Here is a 25,472-nt window from a genome sequence, read left to right as displayed (position 1 = left end):
GGCAGGGCCTCTCACCTTCCTGGGCCTCCCATTTCTTGCCCGCACTGGGCACCTCCGGCTGCTGCTTCCCCTGCTGCAGACGCTCCTTCCCTTGCCGCCCACCACCGTGCGTGGATGAGACAGCACAGCCGGGGCACAGGACCCTGAAACATGTGTGACATCTGCTCTCATGGGACTTTGGGGAATGCATCCACCCACTCACAAAACATTTATGAAACGAGTCGTCCACGGCAGCAGAGTTCCAGACGTGGGGCTAGTTCAGGGGAAACAGGGAAGGCCACCGTGGGTACAGCAGGGGACGAGAGTGGATGGGGGATGGGGAGGAAGGGAGACGTCCCAGTCCTGGTGACAGGTTTTGCCATGGAGGATGTGAAATTAAGATCATTAGTTTCCCTTAGTCCCCTGGACTTCATGTGGGGACTCATGATATGTTTGGGGCTTCCTAGCGGCCGGGGCTCTCTCTCCCTTTCTCTCTTTGCTGCCCCAGCTTTAACAGGGTTTCCAAATCGACCCTCACCGAGGAGCGTGAAAGTGCTACTTTGTCCTCCTCGTTCAGACATTCTCCATCTAATTCACTTCATGAAGTGAATTAAAGATGAATATCTCTTCTACATTTTGGTTGAATAGTTCATTTCAGTCATCAGCGCTACAGAATTTGCACCTGCTGTTTTTTTAATCATCTGATTTCCAGGGGACAAGGCTGTTTTTACAACGCCAGCTGGGTCTGTTGTTTGAAGGACAGGAGTGCACGCAGGTGCCCTCCCTGTTGAAAGGAACAGGGGGGTGACTGCTCCTGTCATCCTACCCTTGTGAGATTCCAACAGGTGACCAACAAAAACAACCAAGAGCATCAGGCCCCTCAATTTGAGGAATTCAATTTTGAAAAATCAGCATTTGGAAGAAGGTGCCCATTGCAGCCTTCCATTAATTTGTATTCAATCATTTACCCCAGGAACGTTGATAAAACATAATAAATGTGCAGAATTCCTGTAGGATGTTACTATTTGAGTCATGGATTAGAATAAAAGGTCAGGAGCATTACACAGTCCAACAGAATGATACGGGGGCAGGGGGGGAGCTTCCTTCGAGGTCCCTTCCCATGTCACTGAAGGCAGACACCATGGCCTGACCCCTCCCCACACACATCACCACTCTTCTCTCTGGAAGTGTTCAGTGGCTACTGCTTCATGCCTAATATTCCAAAACATACCAACTTAAAACTTCAATCAGGCGTGGTCCCATAAGTTCTCTGTGTCAGGAGTTTGGGAGCAGCTTAGCAGGGTGGCTCAGGCTCAGATTTGCTCAGGAGGTGACAGCAGGATCTCAGTGGGGCTACAGGCATAGGAAGGCTCAACTGGGACTGAAGAATCAACTTTCACATTTTCTGGGTCATAAGGCGGGTGGCAGGAGGATGCAGTTCCTTGACACCCACATCTCTCCCTAGGAGTACCTGAGAGTCCACTTGACAGGGCAACTGGCTTTTCCCGGAGCAAGTGATCAGAGAAATTAGGATGCAAGGAACAAAGTCTATTATGGTCTGGCATGAGAAATCAGACTTGTCCATCTCCTCTATATCCTATGAATTACAGGAGCGATCCCTACTCAGTATGTACAAAAGCAGGAGTAAAGGAGCTAAAGGTCATTAACAGCATGTTGAGGACCAGGTGAAATTCATGGTAAATTCTCAGTAAAAGAGATCTTAGGTTCAAAAGGTCTGATGTTGACACAGAGTGGAGTAAACCCAACAGGCAGCAGGAAAGTTAGAAATCCCACCTGTCCCCACAGTGCAGTTGTCCGATGGGCAGCGACTTGAGATGCTTCTGAGTCTTCACGTCCAGCTCTCCCTTTTCCTGCTTTCATTATCATCATGACCAGGTTTTCACCTTCAGTGCACTCAAATTACACAGTAGAGTTGAGTCCAAAGGCATCATGGCTCACAGGATATAGGAGGGTATCTCGGGAGGACTTTTAGCAAATGCACAACCTTCATAACCGACCCCCTTGCAAAGTGTGCTGGGCCAATAGCTGCCTCCTGTCACTGACTGGAGGGAAGGGACATGCAGTGAGGGGTATCAGTCCTGGGTTCGAGAGGGACAGCTAGGCAGGATTCAGCATAGACACCTGTTCGTGTTACCTCCAGACTCCAGCAAGAGAGGAACCAGGTGGTGGGGGAGTAGCTATCCTGCTTCCTGGGCCCCACTGTGCATGTGAGAATGCTGTAAAGGTGACACTGTGTTGAAAATCACAGAGGTGTATAGAATGGCAGCCAGGATAGCACAGTGATTTAGCTATGGGCCTTGTCTGCTGGGATAATTCACCCCGGTGAGCACCATGAAGTCTACAGCTCTTTGCTAAGATGTCACATCTGTTCATCGTTTGACCTTCGTCACCGGTGGGGAGGGCACCTACAATCTTTGCAGGATGGGGAGTGAAATGAGGCTCTCAGAGGTCGGGGGTAAAATCACAGAGCTAAGGAGTGTTAGGTTGTTCCCCCCCTTCCCCAGTGTGGGTCTCAGGTGAGTGAGCATCAGCAGTTTGCATCTAGAGACAGCAGTGGGAGGAGTGGACACCTCCATCCCCACAAAGGACAGGAGCCTCTGATGTGTCCATCCCTCATGCGGGGGCCAGGCCCACATCCTGGATGAGGAAGGAACTGGAGGGAAGGCAGTGGATGGTGGTTCCCTTTGAGTCTCCAGGGAAAGAGGAAACAAGGAGCTAAGTGGCAGAATATGCTGTTAATTTCAAAATTATTGGGCCCTGCTTTCATTCTATTTAAGACTTCCTTCCTCACTTGATATCTTTCTTTGCAAACATTTGCTTGAGGTAGCAAGAATAAACTGGGTTGCATGTTCAGTACTTTCATTGGAAATCTTAGCTAAATATCCAAGTTCATGGCTTTCTGGTTCGGCTTTCCACAAAAGTACACCATACAATAAAGCTTGCCTTCCTTCCACTCTGTAACAATGATCCCCTTTTGGCCAGTCTCCATAAATGCTTTCCTTGGTTCCTCATGCGCTCTCACCAGGAGACCAGGAACACCTTTAGCGGCTGTATTTCCACCATCCGTCTGTTGATGTGGCACTGGGTGCTCCCTGAGACAGCACAGCTGTCTTCTGCCACACTCCTCTCTTTCTACTGAGTCCTCAGCAGAGAATTTAGTGTCCACATTTCTATTAATAGCAGTTCAAACAATCTAGGCTTTTCTACCATGCTTCTCAAAATTCTTCCAAACTCTACCTCTTACCTAATTCCAAAACACTTCCAGATTTGGGGGTATATTTTACAGCAGCAATTCTCTTTCATACATTTCCAGACCTTTCCTTTTCCCACTGTGAGAAATTGCCACAAACTTTGTGGCTTAAGAATATCTGTCTGTCTGTCTGTCTATCTATCTATCCGTGTTTAGTGGACGTGGAGGGGGACATGGAGATGACTGCAGGGAACTGTTGAGCTGGATGGTCCAGGACAGAGGATGGGGCTTGGTCAGCACCCGAGGGCCAGGTGCTCCACCCTCTAGAGATTTTGGGATATTCATATCTAGATCTAGATATATCTAGGTAGATAGCTACATATTTTATAAAAATAAACAAAAGAAAGAGATAGAGAGAGGTAGGATGCCAGGCTTCTGTTCAGACAGCTTTCACAGAGTAGAGAGCGGACTTTTGTTAGGTGTCACATGAAGAGTGACAGTGTAGGTCAGATGGAACAGGGCAGCTGTGGGAAACCAGAGGATGGAACTGAGGGATGTGCAGGATTCCCATCCCCAGCTCCAGCGGCCAGCTACGTTTACCGTATGCTGGAAAGAGAGGGTCAAATGCAACTCTAAAGCTTACAGTTGCTGTGACTGAGAGAGTGGACCCGACATAAAAGCTGGTAAGGCATAATATGAGGGTGAGTGCTTGGGGAGATGACAGATAAGCCTTCCAGTCTGGAGACGCTGATGGAGTCTGCTGCAATGACTCTATACTGTGTTTACCAAACCACGTAAAGAGAAGACGGCTGGCCAACCTTCCTTGACTTGAATAAAGCATTGTTTCAAGGAGCAGATGCAAGACTGTCACATGTACAGTGACCATGAATTCTGACAGGTGATTGACCAAATAAACATTTACTTGAAACATGTCTTGTTCAGTTAGATGCCAACAACAAGGGCGATTTGATTGGAATAAATAAAATGAAATAAAAACATACAACTTTCATTTTATGTAATATTTTAAATGGAAGCAAAAACAACTTAAAATTAAACTGCAGTCATGCCGGGCGCGGTGGCTCACGCCTGTAATCCTAGCCCTCTGGGAGGCCGAGGCGGGTGGATCGCTCGAGCTCAGGAGTTCGAGACCAGCCTGAGCGAGACCCCGTCTCTACTAAAAATAGAAATAAATTATCTGGACACCTAAAAATATATGTAGAAAAAATTAGCCGGGCATGGTGGCACATGCCTGTAGTCCCAGCTACTCGGGAGGCTGAGGCAGTAGGATCGCTTAAGCCCAGGAGTTTGAGGTTGCTGTGAGCTAGGCTGACGCCACGGCACTCATTCTAGCCTGGGTAACAAAGCGAGACTCTGTCTCAAAAAAAAAAATAAATAAATAAACTGCAGTCATATGTACCACTAGTTAAACAAGGTCTAAGTATAAATAGTTGAAAAATCATAATTTATGTGCAAAATGCTCATTACCTCTTTTACATGTTTAACAATGAAGTGAAGGATGAATTTGATTTGAACAATAGCCTACTATTTCAAGAGCATTCACCTCTTAATTAAACACAAGTTCAGTAATATTAATATGTTCACTGAGCTACAAAACGTTTTCACAGTGCTTAATTTAATGCATAACTGATATCACTATGGAAACAAATTGTATTTCTCTCTTTTACATGGTATACTTTAAACTTTTAATATATAATGTAGCTCATCACCTTTTGATTATAACATACTTCATCAGTTTGTGATAACAGTTGGGAGTATGTAATTTGGGATTATAAGGGTACACATTTTTGTGTTATGAAAGCCTAGTAGACATGCAAAACTTCCATGTAGAGTTGGCATCTGATTTGAGAATAAAGATTTTTACCCCTCCATTTGAATTTGTTCACTGACGGCTGACAAAATCTGGATCATTGGATCCCTTGCAGTTATATTTTCTTTCTACTTTGTTTCTCCCATGGAAGTGAGCCCTTGTCCTTAGGAAGTATTACAGTTCCCACAGTGTGAGGGACAAGTCCACCCAGGTATTGTCACTGCTGTGGGTGCAGGAAGGAGGAGATGCAGTCTCACTGGGGACAAAGTGGATTCTCAGAGCCGGAAGGAGGCCCTGGGAGAAGGACGACAGGGCTGCTCACTGGCTACATAGACAGATTCCGTACATTAGGCTGCCCTCTGGGTGTGGCTGGAATTCAGTTACAAGTGTATATTGGCAGAGGAAATTCCTCTAGAATTATGTCTATGCTGTAATTGTGCTGGTTGAACATTTTTTTTTAGCTGTTCTTTGATCGTTTTGAGTCTTCAAAATTACTTGGTAAAAAACCTAGCAAATATGACTGATTTGCTTAAATAGCTGTAGTGTGGATACATTATAACATAAACTAATTAAGAGTAACAGTCAGTTTTTGTTCCGCTTCCCCATCTGCCTGTGTCTCTGTCAGAAGCATCGTTGTGCCCAGTCACACAGTAATAGTCAGCCTCGTCCTCAGGCTGCAGCCCAGAGATGTGCAGGATCCCTGCATTGGCCGAGGCATCTTTGGATCCAGAGAAGCGGCTGGGGACCCCGGAGCCCTGGTGCTTGTCTGAGTCAGAATTGAACCTCAGGAGAAATTGGGGAGGGCTCCCTGGCTTCTGCTGCTGCCAGTATGCAGCATAGTTGCCAACACTGAAGCCACTGCTCAGGGTGCAGGTGAGTCTGGCTGATGCTACAGGAGATGCAGAGAGGGAAGGCGGCTGAGTCAGCACAGGCTGGGACAGGGAACCTGCAAACACAGACACTCATGAGTGCTGGCGTAGGGTCCAGGGTGAAGTTTGTCAGGGATCCTTTCCAGAAGACCCAGAAGGAGACTGGGAGCAGCCCTGGGTTCCTGAAGCCTGTCCCTACCTGTGCAGTGAGAGAGGAGCACGAGGAGGAGAGGAACCCAAGCCATGGTGGACACAGCTCCTGGTCCCCACAGTGGGGCTGGGCTGCCCCAGGCCTCCTTTTGTGCCCACCCTCTGCAGAGGAGGGGCTGCTCATGCAAATGTGTTTCCATCCAGGGACTGCCCAACCCCTCCCTGAGCCCTGGGCTGGAGCTCAGCTCTCCTTGCACACTGAGGAGGAGACAGCTTTGCTTTGCCCCTTGGGGGAGCCCTGGGAGGAAGCACCTGCTGAGACCATACCAAGGGCCCTGCTCAGGGGACTGTGCCAGACCAGAGAGGACACAGCTGTTGAGTCCCCATCAGTGAGCACAGGACACAGCCCAGAGGGCCTTCCTGCTTGCAGTGACTGGTCTTCACTGAGCAGCTGTGTGGGACCACAGGGCTGTCCCCCAGTCCCCCCTGCTGGTCACAGGCACACACCTCCCGGTGGCCCAGAGACCTGAGAGCCCAGCTGGTCTCTGCAGCTCCCCAGTCACTGTCTCTGGACACACAGCCATGGGCTGACTCCCTGGTGGAGTGACCCCAACACACTGTGAGTGATCACTGGGGTTTCTCACGCCCAGAAGGAGCCCTGGACTATGACAGGTGTAATCACGTGCATATATAGCTTTTTTAGGTATTAGCTCCCCATAACTTTCTAACTTTCTATAAAAACCTAAATGTCCTCATGTGCCATCGTTGTAGGCACCACAGATGGTGGAACATTGAGCTGACGTGAATGGCAGGGACAGGCTGTGCAGGGGAGTGGGATGGAAGGACAGTGTCCTTGGAATTGGCTCAGGGATGTGTTTAAAATTCAGCAACTTAGAAAACATTTCAAAAGTCCCTCAATGAAGATGCTGAGTAGACATGATTTGTGAAAAACTAGTAGCTGTGTAGAAATAACATTTAATTGTTCATAGTCTAACACAGTTCTTAAGTTTTTGAAGTGAGATTTTCTTTCTAAATTATTACTTTTTTGATTATCTGTGTCTTATATTTCTGGTTAGTATTTTGTTTTAGAGAGAATGCAATGTGTTTGTATTCCAAACACAATTTTCCTTATTTTTATTTTCTTGTTCATATTTTTTATAGTTTACTAGCAAGGTAAGTGTGACATTTTAATGTTTCTGCAGAAATGTTGATGCCTGGACACATGACTGCAGACACCATTCCTTCCTCACTGTATCCCAGGTGCAGATCTGTTTAACTGTGCAAATGGTCCCAGACCCCCAGACTCGGAGGCTCTTTTGGTAAATAACTATGTCCAGGGTCCTCTGATCCCCTCAGGCCTCTCTCCTCAAGGTACCCAGAGAGATCTTTCCATTCAGGTCTGGCAGGTCGCCCTGGGATTAGACTCCATCCTTCCCATCAATACAGTCCCACTCTACACTTACTTAAGTCTCGTTTTATTCTATCTAAAGGGATTTTTATTGTTTCATAGAACACCGTTTTCCATTCTCTGTCATGAGGGTGTCTGGATGCTGATGGGCTGTTTGGCCACTGATGCTGTCACCCTGTGAGCACAGAGAGAGATGACTGCACTCATGTCCCCATCCAAGTCCCGGTTCCCAGTGGAACATCCCCTGCTGAGGCACCAGGGGACACTCGCTGGATGTGCTGTGTGTCCCCCGTGGTGAGTGACAGAGTGGCATGCTCAGGAGCAGGCTCTAGAACAGGCCGGGAGCCCTGAAGCTGCAGAGTCCAGCACAGGTGGAGTCTGCAAGATGCTTTATCTCCTGGGCCTGGGATGGAGGTTTCCCCTCACTCTGCCCATTCCACTGTCTGTGACAGGAGCTCTGCTCTTGAACAAACATGTTCTGCTTCATGGAGGGGAGCAGGCTGAGTGTGGGATTCAACACGGCCTCAGTCCCAAGTGGCCTGAAGTCAGTGACTCATGAAGGGCCTCAGACCTTCAGCTGCTCCTGTGTGAATGGAAGCAGGATGGCATTGGCATAGATCCCCAACACCACCAGCCGCTAGGGAAATGCAGTCAAGTCTGAAGAGATAGACCTCTGCAGATGTACTGGGGTGACTATAAACAAAATGACAGGTAATGACAAATGTTGATGAAAACGTGGACAAATTAGAACTCTTATATATTATTCATGGAAATGTAAAGTGGTGCAAACCCTTTGGAAAGCAATCAGACATTTCCTCAAAAACAGTAATTATATCACCCTGAACGTCCACTCCTACCAAACCCAACAAAAATACACACATAAGTCCACAGAGAAATTTGGAACGTGTGTACCATGATTACAGCAGCGTTACTCATAAAATGGAAAGTCTTAAGCAAACTAAATGTCCGACAACTGATGAATGGTTTAACAACCTGTAGTACATACATACAGTGGAATATATTTGGGCAATAAAAATGAATGAAGCAATAAATTACATCTTGATATATTTCATGTAGGAAAATTAACCTAATAAACATTTTTATGCATTAATCTCCTAAGTTATGTAGAAAGCAAAAATTGGATTTACAAGCCAAAGTTATAGTAATACTAGCAAATAGACTAATAATTGTTTATTTGTAGGGTGATGAAAATATTCTAAATTCATGTTATGGTAATGGTTGCACAACTCAATAAATACTAAAGAAAATTTGAATGTGTATATTTTAAATGGGTGCAATTTATGACATACACATTATAATATATCTCAGTAAAGGTGTATCAAAGAACAATATGAAAGCGGGCAAGGTCACTGGCTTTGGAAGGTCCCTGACCATTGAAAGCAGGTCTGTGCTCTGAGAGTTGGATCTTCAGATGTGAATGCCGTGGGGTTGGCCACAGTCGATCTTTTGCCTGGTGTTTGTCACAGGCAGTCATGACAGTGATCACAAGAAAAAGCAGGAGCAGGTTTTTGTCTCAGTTCCCCCTGTGTCTGCAGCTCTGTGGAGCACCCAGGCTGCTGTCATAGGACTGGCAGTAATAATCAGCCTCGTCCTCAGCCTGGAGCCCCGTGATGGTCAGGGAGCCCGAGCTGCCAGACTTGGAGCCAGAGAATCGGGCAGGGACCCCTGAGGGTCTCTTGCTATTATCATAGATGAGGAGTTTGGGGGCCGTTCCTGGGAGCTGCTGGTACCAGTGCACACCATACCCACCCCCGATGTTGCTGCTGCTGCCCGTGCAGGAGATGGTGACCGTCTGCCCCGGGGCTCCAGACACCGAGGGCGGCTGAGTCAGCGCAGACTGGGCCCAGGACCCTGGAAGGGGAGAGACACAGACAGGGTGATTCTGGGTCTGGAGACAAGAGGACAGAGCAGGGCCCCATGGTGTTCCCAGGGCCCTTCCCCTGCCCGAGTCAGGTCACCTGTGCAGTGAGCCAGGAGGGTGAGGAGCAGAGGGTTCCAGGCCATGGTGGAGACTGTCCCGAGTGCTGCCTTCTGTGTCCTCAGCTGAAGCAGCTTCCCCAGGTCTGTCCTTCCCCTCTTCATCCCCTGAGAGGGGAGGCTCCCTCCATGCAAATGAGCCCCAGCTTTCTGCCCCCACCCTGGACCCTGGTCAGGCCCCTGTGCCTGAGGGTGTCAGGGGTGGGCAGGGGCAGGGCTGTGTGGTCCCAGGGGGTGGGGAGGTCACAGCTGTGTGCTGAGCAGAGGGCACCAGGCAGGGCAGGTGGCTGGTCCCAGCTCTGATCACCCCACACCTCTCAGGAGCAGCCCCAGGTCCTCCCTGGTGTCCAGGCCCAGACAAACCATCCTGTGACATAGTGACCAGAGTGTCCCAGGGCCAGCCCTGCCTCCCCACTGCCCTGTCCACTGCCCCAGTCTCATATGACCCTGATTTGTGAGAGCCATTAGGAATGACCCTTCAATATACGAGGCTAGAAGAAAATAGGGTTTATACTGAGTGATGAGTGCTGTCAGTCTTCTTAAATATGACAACATTCTAACCATTTCTCACCAAAAAATATATACAGTATATATTATTTTGACATAAAAATAATAAAGCTCAGCAGAAAAGATAATTGCAATTACTAAAGTCACAAAAAAGAAACAAAAGGTTGTGTCTGAGTAGAAAACTTGTGGAAGTATTACATGTGCACCAGCCTGGCGTGTGCGTGTGTGTGTGTGTGTGTGTGCGTGCGTGTGTGTGTGTGTGTGTGTGTGTGTGTGTGTGTGCAGGGTGATGTGCAGTTATTTTTCCCACATTGTCCACTTTGATTTTCCCCGGGTCAAACGAGGTCCCTAGCTCTTCAGTTCCTCACTCCCTCATGTTCACTTTATTCTCACGTGGTGGGAAAACCTTCCCCCGTGACGGATTCTCAGATGTTACCAGCCCTTGAGTCCCTCCTGAACTCTCTTTTTAAAATTCTGTCGATTGTATTCTTCAGTTCCTTAATTTTTGTTTGGTTTTAGTTTATGTATCTTAATTTTCTGATATTTTCTCCTTTCCCATTTTTTTACAGAGTGGTCATAGTTACTCATGGAAGGGATTTTATGGTTGTTGCTTTACAAACCTCTGTGACATCATTTAGCGTCTGAGCTGTTAATATCACAGTGTTCACGTGTGTTGATTTCATCTCTCATTTAAGTTGTCATTTTTCTGGTTCCTGATGAGACGAGTGGCAGTTTTTGGGCCCCAGACACTGTGGTGTTCTATTAGGAGACTCTGGCTCCTATTTAACCCTCTGTTGTCAGGGGACCCTCCTGCCCAGGCGAAGCACAAGGGCCCGGGGTCGCGGCTCAGCTCCCCACTGCCCAGCAGAGCGGGGCCCTGACTCTCGCCGCCCCAGGGCTGCTCACACCTTCCTGGGGAGAGGGGAGCTGATTTGCACAGACGTGTCCCCTTCAAGAGGGGCTGGGAGATTAGCTGTCCACTGGACTCTGCTGGGCGTCACTGACACCAGGCAGGGGAGGGGACAGCTGGAGAGCTAGTGACCCGGATCCCTCCATCTGTCCAGTGTTCTCATCACTGGGGGGAGTCAAAGCTCTGCTCCTCACTGGCTGTCGAGATCGCCCAAGTCAGGGGTCAGGGTGGGGTCCTGGGGTGCTGACTGGCTGTGGCTGGTCCCATGTCATTCGTGTCATGGCTGGGGGTGGGGGTTCAAGGTCGAGTCTGCACTGGGCCCTGCCAACCTCACACGGGGGGATTGGAGACAACCAGCTCACGCCAGCACTGCCTTGCCCGGCCTTGTGGATGCTGGTTGGGGGTGAAGGTTCCGCTGCTCACTGAACCCCACCGACTCTGCCCAAATGGGCCATCGGAGCACGGCCAGCTCCTGCTGGACAGGGAGATGTTGACAAAAGTGTTTCTGAGTCACCACAGCCTGGGGGCTGCTGGTACCAGAATTAAATAACATAAAATCAACAGATGCCCACAGCCAGCATCGCTGCTGCTTCTGGGGAAGGAAACGGGGGCCGCCTGCCCCACACGCTGGGTGCTGCCGACGGTCACAGCAGCACAGACTGGGTCCAGCACCCTGACCTTCAGGACAGACAGAATGAGGGGGTGGGTCAGTGGACAGAGACACCCCCAGGATCCCTGGTCCTTCATCCCCAGCCGGACACCTGGCCCAAGCCCTTCTAATCCGTGCCAGCTGTCCAGGGGTAGAGAGACACCCTTCATGTATCCAGTCACCCCCTGGGCTGTCACAGCTCCACCCTGAGCCCTGCCCCTGACCCCTGCCTGGAAAGCTGACCCTGGGAGGGGTGGGTCTGGGCAGGGCTGTTCTGTGGCTCCCCAGGGACCAGTGAGGACACAGCTGCTGGCCCAGTGAGCAGGGAACAGAGGACTCCAGACCTGGGCCAGGTGGGGATCCCAGCTGGGTCCCACAGCACAGGCCTCAGGGACAGGCCACAGCGCCCCCTGCTGCCCAGGGCCCAGACACCCCCATGTGTCCTGTCTGCTCCACTCTGCACTTTTCCTCCCCCAAAAGGATGGAGCTGGGCAGTGTCCCTGCCCCACACACCTTAGTCTCAGGTCTGCACACAGCCTCCTCCCCCTGCCCAGCGTCCTGTGAGGTTCACAGGACAGTCCTGGGAGCTCAGCCTTGCTGAGTTCCACGTTTGGGATCAAGCAGGAAGCCCAGTGGGGACAGGGAGCACCTCCCTGCAGGGCACCAGGAGCTGCTGCCTCCTTGTCCTCCCAGGCAGAGCAGAGCCTGCTCCCCAGATGGCCAGGAGCTGTCCTTGGGCCCAGCCGCTCCCTCTGGGACCCTCTCTTCCTCTCAGCCTCTTGCTGACCTGCATTGCAGAATGAGTAGAATATAAATAGTCAATATCTGCCAATCCCAGGCACAGTGGCGCAGACACTGAGTGTGACTTTGAGGGAGAGGAGGCGGCTGAGCCCTTTGGCGGGAGCCTCCTGGGTTCTGACCCCTCTCTCCCCTCACCGGACACCGAGCTGTGATCAGCGCCTTCTACGTGGGGACCAGCAGCCTCTAATCACGCTGTGGGCACGGGGACCAAATGCTCCTGCCATCTCAGAGACAGCCCTGCAGAGTGTGGGGACAGAGCTGGGACGGAGGCCCTGGGCTATGCAGGGCCCTCAGGCAGCCCTGAGTCCTCACCTGGGCTGAGCCTCAGTGAGCAGAGGGAGGGAGGAGGGGAAGGAGGGAGTCCAGGCGTGGGGAGCACCTCTGAGCTCTGCTCCCCAAGGCCCACTCCTCACCCCCCCACACCGGGGCGAACATGGCCCTTTACCATCTGTGCTTCTCCACTGGGCTGTGCAAGCCCCACTCAGGGCAGGGTGTGACCTGCTCCTGGGAGCTGGTGCTGGGAGGGAGATCACTGGGAAGGGAGTGACCTGCACACCTCAGAGGCTCTGGGTGGGACAGCAGGTGGGACAGGGAGCCATGGACAGAGCACACTGAACATGGATGTCATGTGATCTTCTCCAGGGACACTCAGGGACAGGCCCAGGCCCACTTCAGCTCCAGGGCCCGGGTCCTGCCAGATCTCTTCTATTTCACAGCTCTAGGTCCCATATGTCCTCCCTCTTAGGGTCACAAAAGACAATGTCTTCTTCATTGTGCACCCCTGTTACCACAGGAGGCCCCACGCCTGTCCTCCAACCTCCTCTGCAGACCACCCCCTGCTCACTGCAGTTTGCTTTTCTGCATAATCCTAGGGTCTCAGCCTCCCTGAGGATGTCTCTGCAGGAAACTCACACTGCAGACAGCTCAGCCCTGGACAGGACAGCTGGGCCTGGGCCGCCCAAGGCTGAGCTTCTACACTTGCCCTAGGCCAAGCCAGAGCCCCTCAGAATAATGAGCCTGCATGTCCTTAAGTGTCAGACTGCACTGTCACATCCAGTTTCTGAGGATCAGACGTGGAGATGGAGATGTTGTCTTCAAAGACTATTGGAAGAGTGTTCTGATAATCGCAGACGGAAACTGTCTACCCATTAGGCAATGGCCACTCCAACCCCCCAGCCCCTGGTCACCCATGGAGCATGGAGGGACGGGGGACCTGGATGAGGCAGAAGAGCCCAGGTCCAGGAGCCCATCATGCTGCAGGAAGGAGCAGGGAGCAGAGAGCAGCTCCCCTGGTGGCTCTTGGGAGATGCTGCTAGGCCAGGTGACAGCTTTCTGTGGGCTGTGACTTTCATCCCTCTTGTCCCCAGGGAACTGCGGTGCATTCCAGCATCTCCCAACCAAAGCCCCAGAGAGGGGAACGAATTACATTCAAGGGATTAAAGTCAGGAAGGGAATCAATGCTGAGTCCCAGAGCCATCTGCTTACAGAGAGGTCTCTTCCTGCACCCGGGAATCCAGGGCTCCCTGGGGACACCCTCTGAGGGTACAGAGGACCCGACCCGGCTTCCCTAAGGCTTCAGAGCTCAGGGAATGGTCCCCAAAGCCTCAGCCAGGCTCACATGACATCTAGGGGGTTGGACCGGGTGGACCTGGATCTGCCATGTCACACAAGCTGCGTTTCTATTCCCCATGATTCCCCACCCACGTGTGGGGGCTCTTATAACCTCTGGAGACAGGTGTTGTTTCACACTGGGGAGGCAGTGAGAGGAGGTGTTTTTCTCGCTGACCCGTGGAGATGAGCCAGGTTAAGAGCATCAGACCTGGGAGCACAAGCGAAAGCAGAGGCCACAACCTGAGCACGTTTGGGTCAAAGGCAGGGACACGGAAGGGGTGGATTTGAGGGTGGGGCATGGAGGAGACAGTTTTTACTAACTCACCCTTGGGTGGGAGCTCTTGGTGGCTTGGGTTGTATTCAGCTGTGACAACAATGATACCTGACCATCAACCTGGAGCCCACACGTGTCAGGGAGGCAGTGTTGACAGAGGAGAATCAGGCTGGGACTCGAAACATCCATCACTCTGTCCTAGTCACCAACTCAGGCTTTCTTTCTGGGATCCCTTGGTTGCAGCCCCCATAGTCACCCCCAATGTGTGTGCAGCTCCCTGTACAGTACAGTGTGACCTTAAGACTTGGGCACAACACCAGCTCCACAGGTAGAATGACACATGCACTGGTTGGGTGGTTTCTGCTTTCTGATGTCCCACAGACCTCACATTACAGACTGGACTGTTGAAAAACCTCAGTGGAGAAGGACAGAAGAGGACACAAGTCAGTGTCTGTGGGCTCAGGGACACCCAGCCATGTGGTCCCCGTGTTCCCGAGTGGGATGAGCTGGTGGAAAGTCACATTCATGGGACCTACTTCCCCCGACTCCCCTGGGGCAGGTTCAGCATTTCCCAGCACTGGTGGGCTCTGCCCCTCCCCCACTCTCCTCCCACTGGGAGATTTGCTGGTCTCAGGCCATAGCCGTCCCCATGCCCACCCCCCTGTCCTGACATGGTGACCAACGCTGCAGGCAGACAAGAGTGAGCCAGGCCAGCTCTGTGCCTGCCACTGGCCCAGACCTGTGTCCTCGGGCAGCATTTCACAAGGCTCCGCCTAGTTCCTGGGATGTAGGGAGCCCAGGCAGCCCCAGCACAGAGGACTGGGGAGGGAAGAGGCGGTGTCCGCTGTGACAAGTGGAAGAGCACAGTCCCTGCTGTAGGACCGTCCACCTGCTGGGAGGGTCCCTGGGCACTGAGCAGGATGTGAGCAGGAGAGGCTCATTCTCCACATTCAAGAAAAAGGAAAAAAGAAAAAAGACAGCAGGGGTGCTGGTTTTAGCACATTTGGATCCACAGGAAACAATTTCATTTCATCAGGGTTTTTTGTTATTGATGTTAGTTTTCCTGAGACTTCGGAAACACTGAATAGAAAGATGGGAGTAGAACCATTTTAAAGCAGAGGTGCTTCCAAGTAAAGTTTGTGCACATGGAACACTTTTTAAAATTTGAATATTGTCATAGAATAAGATCCTGCGCAGGCTGAGGTTTTTGTTCCACTTCCTCATCTGCCTGTGTCACTGTGATTTATACCAGTGTCCCAGGTCTGACAGTAATAGTCAGCCTCGTCCTCAGACTGGATGTTGGAGATGGTTAAGTAGCGGTCAGCCCCGGAGCTGGAGCCCGAGAAGCGATCGGGGATCCCGTCCCCCTTGCTGTGGCTTCCATCACTCTTAACATACATCAAGTACCGAGGGGCCTTCCCCGGCTGCTGCTGATGCCACGCAATGGTGTAGCCGCTGTGTCCACTGCTCAGGGTGCAGGTGAGCTTGGCCGAGGCTCCCAGGGAGGCAGATGCAGAGGGCGGCTGAGTCACCATTAGCTGGGAGAGGGACCCTGGAAACACAGACACACATTATGTCCTGGAGGAAGGACAAGAGGGAAGGGCAGGGTGGCATGGGTCTGGGAGGTGGCGTCAGTGAGCTGGGGGTCGGGATGCTGAGGACCGTCCTGACCTGTGCAGTGGAGGAGGAGGGTGAGGAGGAGGAGGGGGGCCCAGGCCATGGTGCAGACGCCCCAGAGCTGTGCTGAGGCTGCCACGCTGCAGGTGTCTCTTATCCACCCTCCAGCCCCAGAGCGGGGAGAGGGGCCCTGCATGCAAATGAGCTGCTCCTCCCCTGCCCACCAAGCCCGCCCTGGGCCTGTGTGCAGCCCAGTGTCTGGGTGTCATTACTGGGAGGGGGGCCTGGGCTGGGCCTGGTGCAAGTCTCCCCAGGGGCCCAGAGAAGACCCACCTGCTGGCACCAATGAGCTCTGAGCAGGGACGAAGGTCAAGTGTCTGGTTTCCCAGCTGAGCCCCACAGAGCCCTCAGTGTCTGCCCACAGCGCCCCCTGCTGCCCAGGCCCAGGTGCAGTGTGTCTGGGACCAGATGTAGGTGCTCCTGACAGAGGCTTCTGTCCCCACCAGGGCCTTGACCTCTGCTTGCTCCCTGCACAAGGGCAGAGCGAGTCCCCTCCTCATTGCAGCTCCTACCTTGTCGCGCTCTTTAAATTTCCTATTTCAGCCTTCTCAGTGGGAACAGGACACACAACTCTGCCTATATTAAAAGGGGAGGGATGTCTCCTACACAAACTGTACATGAAATAAAATGTACATTTGCAGAGAACAGGGACAGTCCAGCCATGAAGCCACTTCCCAGGCTGCTCATGCAGCAGGTTTCTCCCTCCCCACGTGATTCCTCAGGAGGTCACACACAGGGACAGAGTGGGAGTGTCTGGAGGGTAAGTGAGCAGGCTTGGTGACTCACTGGGTTCTCTGGGGAGTGAGGACAGACCCAGGGAGGAGAAGGGGAAGGTCCCTGAGTGATGAGAAAAGAGAATCAGCTCACTGTGGGCTTCTTCTGAAGTGCAGGATCAGAGAAGTTCAAGCGAAACAGAGGATGAGAGTAAAAATGCAGAAGAAAAGATATTTGAAAACTCCAGGGCTTTCCTTATACAAATACTTTAGTAATTAGTTGAGGAGCTCACAGGAGAGAAGGGAAATGGAATGAAGGAGAGAGACTGGAGGGTTCAGAAGGGAAGTTGTGAATCATTGATGGGAAGGGGAGGGTGAGGACGGTCCACACTGTAGAAGGGACTGGATGAGAAGCCAGTGGGGACATTGGGCAGGAGCCAGAGGGCGGGCAGCTCAAGGGAGGTTTGGGGTGTGTTGTTTTTATTTCTGTTTTGTTTTCTGAATAAAGTGGAGCCTCTCCCAGCTCCTCAGCTGCCCTCTCTGGTCCTCTGCCTGCCTGGACTCGGGTTCCTTCTTTGATCAAAACTCCTTAGTTCTCTGTGTTAGAGGTTTTTCGTTAGTTTCTATTTCCCAGTGGCTCTGCTTCCTATTTTCCACCATCCTTATACACTTGGTGAGATTAAACCATGCGTGCCGATGTTGGGGCTGGGTCCCCGAGAGAGCTCGGGCAGCTTTGCCCCCAAGGAGGGAAACTGAGAACCAGGTGGACATCCAGGAGTGTTTGCTGTTTATATCATACATTAATGTCCTGGCGACATGGCCAGACTTCTGCTAAGTCCCGTGTGAGTAGTGACCATCTGTGACTGCCCCAGAATTTGCACCACAGGTAAGAGTGACCGTCCCTTCTGGACACACTACAGGAGGGCTCCTGAGTCACCAGAGACTGAGAACAGAACCCTGGAACCCGAATCACACACGTGTTAGGACTGAGAAGGAGGACAGGGGACCCTTCAAAGGCTGCTCTCTGAAACCTCTTCGCACCTGGGCAGAGAGTGAGGAGGGAGAGAAGCCCAGGCCATGGTGTGGCCTTGCCAAAAGTCCTCTAGACCCACAGCTGTTTCTGGTCTCTGGGCTGGTTCTTGTGTCTCCTCCTCAGTTCCCTGGGAGAAGGGTGTGTTTGTGTCATGCTTCATGCAAATATGAGCCCTTCGCCAACACCACCAGCACCATGGGATTCTGTGTCTTTGGCCCAGGGGACAACTGTGTTGTCAGGGTGGCTGGTCTGATGTCAGCTCTGAGTTTACCCCTTGGGAGGAAGCACCTGCTGTCACCTCTAACTGAGTCCAGTGAGCACAGGCCCAGGGACCATGAAATCTGAACCATTTAAGTCTGTTTCAGGCCTGGCTCAGCTCTGGGAAGATCCACAGCGCCCCCTGCTGGGCTGTGGTAACTGTGGCTTCTACTTTCTCTAGTGTAAATGTCTTGTCCAATGCCCGAATTTCAGTTTCATTCTCACTTTTTCTTGAGTCTCTCCAGAGAGATATTTTTTTATTTCATTTACAATTTTTTGTCTTATAATTTATATTTAGTTTGTTTTTATGGCTACTATTTTTTCCTGTGATTTTTTTCCTTTCTCATTTGTTTCAAGAATATCAGAAATAGCTCATGAGAGGAATTGCACGGTTGCTGACTTAAGTACGTGAGCCATATAATTTCATCCCCTAGATCGTCTCAGTGCCAGTGTCTGTGCACTGTCATTTCCTCACTCAAGTTGTAATTTTCCTGGTTCTTGATATGACAAGTGATTTTTTTATTGTATTCAAGACATTTTGGATATTATATTATGAGACTCTCTAGAGGTTTTGTCAATACATCTGAAATAGCACCTACTTTTGCTTTCTAGTTTTCTCTGTTAATTTTCCTTTGGTCATTCTAAGGAGCAATGGGACACATTCCCCTTTGTAAGCATTTAGTTTCAGATTTTGCCATCAGTCAAACGATGTTGGAAATGGGGCCTCTGCAGTCTGCCTTCCATCTGCTGAAATAGTCCTGGAGCCTCACGTCTCTCTCATCCTGTATCATAATCTTTGTCTTTGAAGTTGGCCAAATGTGTCCCATTGAAGCATATGACTTGAGGATGGGGAAATGCACTCTTGATCTGAAGTGACATCTTTCACCAAATCAGCTCCCCACACCCTTAGGGACCTGCATCCTGCATTTCTTCTCTGGAAACTCCAGGGCTGAAGGATGAGCTGTGTGAAGTCTCAACTTCCTGCCCCAACAATCTATTTTTCCCCAAACCTAAGCCCAGCCCTGTGAGCATTTTCTTCCCTGCACAGGTGAAATAACATCTCGTCTTCTTTGTGGGTGATCAGAGGCTCCTCCTCCCTCCAGCAGTGAGACCCCTGGGAAATCTCAGAGCCTGGGGCTGGGAGTGCGAAGGGACAGGGGTTCCTCGCTGGCACAGTCTGTAATCTGTGTGCAGTATCAGCAGCATGGGGACCAGGGCTGTGGGTGTGACACACAGAGCGGTGCTGCCAAGTTCGCCTGGCCACCCTCGTTTGCTCTAAGTAACTGCCCATGACCAGCGGAGCTTCAGTGGAACTGCCTGTTCAGAGGAGAAACAGCATCATCATTAAAGTAAGAGACTCCTCCCAACTCCACCCAGAGCAAAACAGGACATCATATGTCGCATTATCAGAAATTAAAAAAAATGTGCTGTGTTTGCATGATTTGGTGTGAACATCATGGAATATGTAAAAACACTTCATCTTTAAACTCCGCTATGGGGCAGAAGGGACAGGGACACATGTATCTTTGTTGTAATGGACTCTATTTTTATCTCACCCACCCATGAATTTACATTTAGTGCAATTACTGATCCTGTGTCTGTGTCTACCTTTCTCTTTCTTCATCTGGCCTTGTTGCTTAATTCCTCCTGTCTCCCTTTTTATTTTTCATGAATCAAGCGTTTCCACTGAACCATTTCACACTCACTAGCTGTTTACTTTTACATCCGACTATTTCAGTAGGGACCCTAGATATTGCCAGTTGCAACCTTGTCTCCTTAGGGCCCACATTAATTTAATATTTTGTCCAATTTCCCTACAACAGAGAATATTACAAAAGTTTACACAATCCCTGTCCTTTTTGATAATCAATATCACTAGATGTTGTACATGTCCACATGTATTAATTATGAAAACTATTGAAACTATTGCTGTTGCTGGAAGTGCTGGTGATTCTGACTTCAACATAACTGTGTATTCAACCCATTTCCCTCTCCCTGTGCTGTGACCCTGCAGGACTCTCAAGGGAGCCTCTGGCTGGCTTTTATCACGTCAGCACAAAAAATTGTGGAAATTCCCTCCATCTGGATTCCAGAGGTTTCTTATCTCTTTTGTCCCTGCCACACGTGGGCTGGAATTCAGCATCTGTTTTCACAAGGACCTTGTGGTGATTTGAAACCCTCATTGTCCAATTTCTTTTTACACCTACAGGGAATTGCATTACCCTCAAATGTCTTTTAGTTTTCTTGGGCATAATCTAGTGTCTTTTCCTTGATTAGTGTATTCTACAGTCTGCACCTTCTTCCTGCCTGATTTTCTGTGGTGTCCCAGCCATCCATTCGAGGGAATGTTCCTGCCCCACTTGAGGATGATCACAGGACCCTGCAGCCTTCAGGGTGCGGCGTTAGTTGGGTAAAGCCAAGAGCAGGGACATGTGTGAGTTTCCTCTTTGACTTCACAAAACTCACCACCTTTTCCCTGGACCATATGGTGACCATGCTCACTCCTAGCCACATGGCAGACCTGAGACATGGGCACCAGCACACATTAAGACCACATGCCCAGACATGTGAGATGACCAAGAACATTTGCCACCTGATCTGCCTTCCTTCGTGGCAATGATGAGGTTGGGATATTTTATCCTAATAGCTTCATATTAGGATTGGCTGGACAGAAGTTTTCAGATCCAGTGAGGGGCCTCAGAACCTTGGCCCTGGAGGGAGAAATGACTGCAGGAATGTCCCTTGAGCCTGATATTGGTCACTGGAGGTCAAAGACAGTCTATGGTTCAGGATGGGGGATCAGACAGGAGACTTGTGCCTCATTGCCCTGTGGGGCAGGTGTCCTGGGTTAGCACTGGGCTCCTCCCACATCCTGAGCGTAATCATCGCCCTCATCCTCAGACAGACACAGAGCATCCCAGGGGCCCCCGTGGCCAGGACAGAAGCAAGAGATACTATGTGGGACCCTGCAAGTTGGGAACCACCGAGTATCATGACCTGGGCCTTCTCCTGGGAGCTGGTGGGGCCGGAACATCCTGTTCACCCAACTCTGCAGCTCACTCCAGTGCAGGAGGGGGTGATGTTACTCCCAGATGACGGGCCACTGAGTGAGCACAGCACCTGCAGGAGGTGGCACCAGCAGAGAGAGGTGCAGAGACCTGTGAGCACAGCACAGCGCCCCCTTGTGGTGGGCAGAGCTGGGAGGGAAGCCTGCAGGGCCTCAGGAGCCTGGGCCTGGGTCATGTTCCAGGACAGTGAGGAAGAGGGTCCCAGGACCGCATGGGGACAGCCCATAGCCCTGTCCCTTAGGATACAAATGACAGAAATCTCTTTCCCTGGTCCATTCACAGAGCAAAGTCAGAGGCACTTCATGGAAATTGGCATCATTCTGTTGCCTTTCTGGCCTTTCCTGGTTCCTGCTGTGTGGAACATTCTATGGCAGTTGTTGGGGGATGGAGAAGGCTTTGCCCTGGGTCCTACAAAACTCCTGAAAGGTCTGAATCCCGAGAACCCCCAGCATGCATCACACCCGAATCTGTACCCCCACAAGACCAGACCGGCAGCACCAAAGTGGGGAGGGACCTACCCACACATTCTAGAACAGTCCATGGCAGCTAGTAGAGGGGATGCACTTTGTGAGAAAGGTCTTGTGTTGCCTGTCCAGGGACTGTGGATGCAGGTTCCACTTCCCACTCTTGGAAATACTGTCAGGAATCTTGAAATTCTGAGGGTGTCCTCTCCTATAAAGAATCTTGTGGGTGATTGTCTTCAAGCAGGTTGTAGGTCATGCATTGCTTCATTGGGGTGAGGGGAGAGTCCAGGCCACATCCCCTGAGGTGCACACTGCAGGTGACAGCACAGTCTCAGGCCAGCAGAGCCCAGCCTTGGTCTCCTGCTCCCACACTCTGCCCATCGGCCTCAGAGCAGGGAGTCCTGCACCCGGTCTGGGCCTGTGCCCCGACCACCTTGTCGGGTTCCCCTAACTTCCTGCCAGCTGCCTACGCCTCCCCTTCCTCACACACCAGCAGGTCACGTGCACCCGGGACAGCATCTCCCAGGACTACAACCCCACTTACATCTTTCCTCAGACGTTCTACACTGAGCCAGCCACGGCCTCAGTGAAATATGTTTGGTCTCCTCCAAAGTCTCCGTGGAGAGATTTTTATCTTAAACAAGGAATTTACCCTACACAACATGCACAGGGTGACGAAATTTGAGCAGTGGGTCAATGGAAAAGTTGAATTCAACAGCAGGATATAACACTGTCAGATTTATTCGTCCAAGAAAAATCAGGTATTGGTAGAAGATCTGACAACAGAAGCCACCAACAGTTTGAACAGAAGGTTGGGGTGGTTGAATTTATGTTAGTGAAATTGTGGGTGAGGCAGGGAATAGTAATGTCAGAAAAAAGTACCTTGTTTCTGTTTTGAGAAAGGGGCATGTCCTTTGCTTGTACTCATAATTTTGCAAGGTCTAGCTTTTAGAATTCGTCAAATGCCATATGTGCATAACTATGTTCTTCATACAATTTTATCGGTATCAAAGCCTCCTAGAACAATTTACAAAGTGTAAAATAGTACACTCAGTTGGCATGTTCATAGTGTGGGACTGGGGGTGGGGAGCTTGGAATTCCAGGCCCTGGCGTCCTGTGGTTAACTTCCTGTGTGTTTTTAACTTCCCTGGGCCTCATGGGTGAAAATGATACTTTCTGTGTAGTGTTGTCAGTTTTCAAAGTGGTTTCCCCTAGTTCAGTATGTGAAAGGCCAGGGTGGTATTAGACAGCCTCCGAGGTCCTTTCTAGTGCTGGCGTTTTGAAACTCTGGCTAACTCTTTCAAGTCCTCAAAAAAATGTGTGGCATCTCAATTAGGATTAACTCTTGGACCCCTGAACTAGAGTGCCCCTAATAAAAAAACTTAAAATGTAGAGAAAATCAGTAAGTCTCTAGAAATCAAACTGTAAGGTTTTTGGATGGTCGGCGTCAGAGAAAGAAAGATGAACAGAGTTGAAAGGGGTAAGCAATGAGGCTTTATTTGAGCACTCGTGGATGAGGGTAATGGGTCCCAAGAGAGGGGCCCGAGAAGTCGTGTGGCCCAGAAGTTGTATGTGGGCTTATATATGTTTTAGAGCTGGGGGATGGGGCTTTTTTGGCACGAAGAGTTAGGAATTTTCCGTTACGGTTTTAGGGTGGGTATTGAGAAGTAGGAGGGGCTGGTGGTACGTATATATTCCAGGAATGGAGACCCTTATCAGGGTAACCGTCCAGGTGTGGCTATTCTTTAACTTAGCTGGGCCTTGCAGGCATTGTTTTCAGCAGATCTTGTGGGGTTCTTCTTTTCTTCGTTAGGGAGGGGAGGGGTGCCCGCCACCAGCCTTACACAAACTACCTTGTGTGCCCACTCTGAGTGGGGAAATCTCTGATAGGTAAATATTTGTCTATTGCTAGGTAATGCTGTTTGGGATAAGAAAGCTTTGAAGTAAAACTCCTGAACTGTAGAATACAGTTTTGCCATTGCCAGGCAGTGGAATAGTTTTTGTTGATGTTGTTGTCATTACAATTTTATTGGATTAGTTTCTTACTGATTTGAACTTGTGTTATTTATATTGTAGGATTGATAAGGGGATTAATGTTGTTTGCTATATTGCTAGGGTAAAAATAGTATGGTGTATGAATCATGTGAATTGGACATAAAAGAAAGTGGCCAAGTGCTCCTGTGAGTCTGCACCCTGGCTGCCATGTCTGCAGTGTCAGGGTAACTCAGTTTTCTATCAGAGCATTCTCTTTTGTTGTGGTGGTGGGGTTTTTTGATGCAAAATAGATCTCAAGTTTATTTGTTAAAATGCAAATGGCAGATGAAGGATGGAATAATCTTATGCCCCGAAGCCTCATGGCTTTCTAACTTTGTAGAAATGTAAACAATTGGAGAAAATATTTTTAGTTGATAAAGCATGTACAGAATAGGTTTACATTCTTCAAGCTGGGCTAAAGTTTTGATTTTTAGTTACTCTCTCATTAGTTACATTGCTTTATTTTTAAATCTTATCTTTATCCCCACTGATTGACCAACCACTTGTCTTGTAAATACAGGATTTCTAGTCAAACATTTTACGTCTACTGTCTCATGACCTTGCAAAGGCTAGTAAACCTATTATAGTTTACTTGTGTCATAATGGATATAACAGTTAGCAAATGTGAAAGTTTTATTAATCAGGGTCCGTGGCACTCACAAATTAGAATTTTAGGTGAAATAAAACTGATTTGAAAGGATTTTGACACCAGAAACATGCCTTATTAGTCAAAAAAAGATTTTATTTGAAATTTTAAAAATATATACCAAATAAATCAGCAATTTCTGTCCTCCTTGGATCCATTCAAAGTGTCACAACCTCAGAGGCAACCCTTTTCAATGGTTCCCATTTTTTAGTTTTTTAAAAAAATTCAGGATAAGATAGAATGGTTTCATTTAACAGTCTGTGCTATTTTGGATTAAATTTTTTCTATTTATTGCCATCTTAGCTTGCCTTTATTGGGAGGTGTAGCCCTTGGAGTATGTTTTCCTTACTTTGTTTCCTGAAAAAGATGGTATGGTTTAGGTTGTAGCTCCTGGGCAGATAGTAGTTTTGCCACATGGTATGCAATAAGTATACTGCATGCAATATGATTATTTATCAAATGTAAGAACATAATCTGGAACACTGCCAGAGCCTTCTAACTGGACCTGCTCCTTGACAATCTTCCAGACACAGGCGCCAGAGTGGTCGATGTACAGTGAACATCTGGCCGTTTCATTCCTTTGCTTAGAACTCCTCAGAAGCTCCCCATAACCTTTAGTCACCTAGGGGACTTCTTAAAATGCAGATGCGTGAAACTTAGCTACCAAGGTTTGGATTCAGTTTGTGGAGAATTCCCAGACTTTGCTTTTCTGAACCACACCCTGGACATTTCTGACTCTGGCTGAATTCCAGGGATCTGCAGTTGTCACCCGTCTCCCCAGGTGTGCAGGTGGTACCAGATCATATTTTGAGAAACACTGTCATAGGCTAAGGTTCATGATCCTCAGTATGTCAAATAAGTCCCTTCATGAATGGGGGCTCCTGTCTGCCTCTTGAGCTTCATTTCTGATCGCTTCTTGTCTTGAACTTGATATTCTGGGAATTTCAAATTCCTTTATTTCCATTAGATGTTATGCTGGTTTAATTTGATTATTTATGGGTTAGCGCATTAAAATGGTTCAAAATGTAAAAGAGAATATTATACAATTAAAAGTCTTTCTCTTATTCCTGTCACCTGTCATTCAGTTTTTGTCCCTGGAAGTAACTAATGTTATCAGTTTCTTGTGTTTCATTCCAGAAGTAATCAATACATACAAATCAACACAGTGAAATATTCTTTTTTCCCCATTCTTTTTTATTCAATTATAATATACTATGTAAGCTATTTTGCATCTTTTTTTTTTTAGCAAACATTATTTGTGGAGATTGCCATAAAGAGTATTGTCATTCTTTTTTTTTGATAGTATGTACATTATTCCATTGTGTGCCTTAATTTAATACCTGCTGCTATTAAATACATTCTGAAATGAACGTTTCCATTAATA

The 25,472-nt window shown here is 49.3% G+C and overlaps 1 protein-coding gene and 1 gene segment (V, D, J or C); both read right to left on the bottom strand.

The window, feature by feature from the left end:
- LOC123625663 (immunoglobulin lambda-1 light chain-like) overlaps positions 1 to 25,472 on the bottom strand; it is a 995,149-nt gene that overhangs the window by 808,144 nt on the left and 161,533 nt on the right. The window lies entirely within an intron of this gene.
- On the bottom strand, positions 8,980 to 9,522 carry LOC123626200. The segment is given in 2 exon segments: positions 8,980 to 9,317; positions 9,425 to 9,522. Coding segments are annotated over 2 exon segments (384 nt in total).

This window comes from Lemur catta, chromosome 21 (assembly GCF_020740605.2).
Source record: "Lemur catta isolate mLemCat1 chromosome 21, mLemCat1.pri, whole genome shotgun sequence".
Lineage (NCBI taxonomy): Eukaryota > Metazoa > Chordata > Mammalia > Primates > Lemuridae > Lemur > Lemur catta.
This window is presented reverse-complemented; position numbering and strand designations above follow the sequence as displayed.